The 3,200-nt window shown below is 43.4% G+C and overlaps 1 protein-coding gene across 1 annotated transcript; it reads right to left on the reverse strand.

Moving 5' to 3' along the window:
* Positions 1–775: 775 nt before the first annotated feature.
* LOC123962948 (histone H4) lies at positions 776–1,161 on the reverse strand. Its single transcript, XM_046039458.1, has one exon. The coding sequence runs from the start codon at positions 1,134–1,136 to the stop codon at positions 825–827; it is 312 nt and encodes a 103-aa protein (XP_045895414.1). The 5' UTR covers positions 1,137–1,161; the 3' UTR covers positions 776–824.
* Between the last annotated feature and the right edge of the window lie 2,039 nt (positions 1,162–3,200).

Consider the following 3,200-nt stretch of genomic DNA (forward strand, 5'->3'; position numbering starts at 1 on the left):
GATATAAGTGGGTTACAATGTGGGACTTTAAAATAAAGATATTCTGTAGGTATTTCTAACTAATGGGTACTATTCTGTAGAAACCTACTGAGCAACAAGGCTAATATTGGGTAATGAGTCCTATATAATGTGACCTTTTAGATAACTCAAATAATAAATGTTTATAATTTACCATTGAATTGTTTTGTGTTTAAATGCGTGTGATTAACAGTGACAGGAAGACAGATTCTGATAATGCAATCACCTCAAATTGTGACATTTCTCTCTAGGACAGCAGCTGCGTTAATATGTTAGTATGGATTGTGAAAAATAGTTAAAATCACCCTACTCTAATAAGCAGTTGTAAACTGATGTAATTTAAATTGCACACGTCGTCCTAGAACAGCATACTTAATCATTATTAAATGTATACTTCCCATTTGCAGCAGTGCTACAGTAATGATGGTATGAGCCAAATGTTTGCGTTTACTCTGCTGTCTCACGCACAGATGTAGATCACCAGACTCTGCAAACAGTTTGATTTTAACACTGACAAATACTTCAGCCCAGTTCTTCTCTAGTATGTTAAACTTGGCATTTTATCCTGTATGTAAGTGAGATATTGTAGTTGGTTCTTTTTTGTATGTTGTGGGAACTCATGTTTTGCTTTTTTATAACCTCATTTTTAATTAAGTTTCCTCATCCCTTTGATTAGCACTTAGAATCTCCGGTTTGTGGAACTTTCTGGAGTCACAGTGTATCAGTTTATAAAAGAAAATCAACTCTTTAGATGAAGTGTGCGGCCCTTAAAAGGGCCTTTGTGTTTCAGTGGGTCTGGACCGGGTCTAGCCTCCGAAGCCGTACAGGGTGCGGCCCTGCCTCTTCAGAGCGTACACCACGTCCATGGCGGTGACGGTCTTCCTCTTGGCGTGCTCGGTGTAGGTGACGGCGTCGCGGATGACGTTCTCCAGGAAGACCTTGAGCACCCCGCGGGTCTCCTCGTAGATCAGACCGGAGATCCGCTTCACTCCGCCGCGGCGAGCCAGACGGCGGATGGCGGGTTTGGTGATTCCCTGGATGTTATCACGGAGCACTTTACGGTGACGCTTAGCGCCTCCTTTACCGAGTCCCTTTCCTCCTTTGCCTCTTCCGCTCATCTTTCAGCTTTACTCGTTGAACAAACTGATGAATTTGAGGGTCGACACGCGCTTTTTACATCTTATCTGCGGACGTCAAAGAGGACAGCAGGCGCGAATTCGGCTGGGCGGTGCCAAACTCAGCTTTCTTGAAGCCCCTCCCTCTCTGGAGAGTCAACAGTTTGGCCCCGCCCACACTGAGCAGCACTTTTTCCGGTTTGGTGTGTAGTTTTTTTTTTGTTGTTTTTATCAGAATCACCTTTATTATTTATAACAGCGGTGGCTTGTTTTTTATTTTTCATTGCTATGATCAACCAGCACCTGACTGTTGTTGCCGTACATGGACAATTTCTTGTTTTATGGTCTACTCCCCTCTATGGTAGGCATTATTTTGCCAGTGGGTTAAAAAAATATTAGTGTGTTTTTTTGTCATTAAATGGACCAAGTAAACATAATTTAAATAAATTTCATAAATTAAATAAATATACTTTGGGGTCCGTTGCCTTAAAGCAACACTGTATCATAATGGTAAAGAATGGAAAAGAGAGTTATTATTTAAAGTTTGAATACTAATACTCAATGAAAATGTTCAGTGGTTTTACCAGTTTAAAATACAATCATTCTAAACTTGAAAATGTAAAAATAAACTTTACATAGGGTTTTTTGTTTGAACGTTACCCTCAGGCATCAGTGTGGAACCGCCTATAGTAATGAATGCAAAAGAGAAAACAAAATTTAGTTGAGTCAGAAATCAGCTGTTCATCAGAGTGATGGCTTGTGGGAAGAAACTGCTTCTTGGTTTGGCGTACAGTGCTCTGTAGCGCCTACCAGAGGGGAGGAGCTGGAACAGGTTGTGTCCGGGGTGAGATGGATCTGCAGTGATGTTTCCTGCCCGTTTCCTGACTCTGGAAATGTATAAGTCCTGAATGGAGGGCAGGTTGGCACCGATTATTTTTTCTGCAGTCCTGACTGTCCGTTGTAGTCTGTCTCTGTCCTTTTTGGTGACAGATCCAAACCAGACAGTGATGGAGGTGCAGAGGACAGACTGGATGATGGCTGTGTAGAAGTGGATCAGCAGCTCCTTAGGCAGGTTGACCTTCCTGAGCTGATGCAGGAAGAACATCCTCTGCTGGGCCTTCTTGATGACTGTGTCCGTGTTGGGCTCCCACTTCAGGTCCTGGCGTTGAGGAGTTGCAGGATGTGATGCAGACCCAAGTTGACAGCATCATCCACTGACCTGTTAGCCCTGTAGGCAAACTGCAGGGGGTCCAGCAGGGGATCTGTAATGTCCTTCAGGTGGGCCAACACCAGTCTTTCAAAGACTACAGATGTCAGGGCGACAGGCCTGTAGTAATTCAGTCCAGAGATGGAGTGTTTTTTTGGGACGGGGATGACTGTGGAGCGTTTGAAGCAGGAGGGAACTTCAGAGAGCTCCAATTCTGTTGAAGAATTGTTTGAAGATGGGGGCCAGCTGGTCAGTGCAGATTTTCAGGCAGGATGGAGACACACCGTCAGGTCCAGGAGCCTTCCTGATCTTCTGCCTTAGAGCTGACTCACATCCTCTTCACAGATCTTGAGGTGAGAGGTCAGAGGGGGAAGGTGACTGTTTGAAGATGGCGTTGGAGTGGGGGAGAGGTGTGACTCTGGGCTTTTCAAACCTACAGTAGAAACCATTCAGCTAACAAAACAAAGGATGTGATCTTCAACTCTGACCAGCAGCAGGACAACATGTTTTGCTTATTGTGACTTCACTCGGATGTTTGACTTTCACAGTGCAGAATAATTTATTTGCAGACATGTTTGTTCATCTGCTGACTGCAGAAAGTTTCTTTAAACTTTTAAAAAGTTTAAGCCTCATTTTAGTTTGGAGCCAATAATTGTCCAGTATGGAACTCACACCTGCGTGATGTGGAAACGTGAAGCTTCCAGTGACAATGGACTTTTCATGAAGTAGGAGACATCTTGTGTCCTACAGATAAACTCTGCTAAATAAGAAAAAAATGCACATGTATTCATTTTCAATGAGGGAAAATAAGCTGCCGGTGCCTTGAGGTCTTAAAACATGTCTGGAGGGGATCTTTAAAG

This window comes from Micropterus dolomieu, linkage group LG23 (genome assembly GCF_021292245.1).
Source record: "Micropterus dolomieu isolate WLL.071019.BEF.003 ecotype Adirondacks linkage group LG23, ASM2129224v1, whole genome shotgun sequence".
Classification (NCBI taxonomy): domain Eukaryota; kingdom Metazoa; phylum Chordata; class Actinopteri; order Centrarchiformes; family Centrarchidae; genus Micropterus; species Micropterus dolomieu.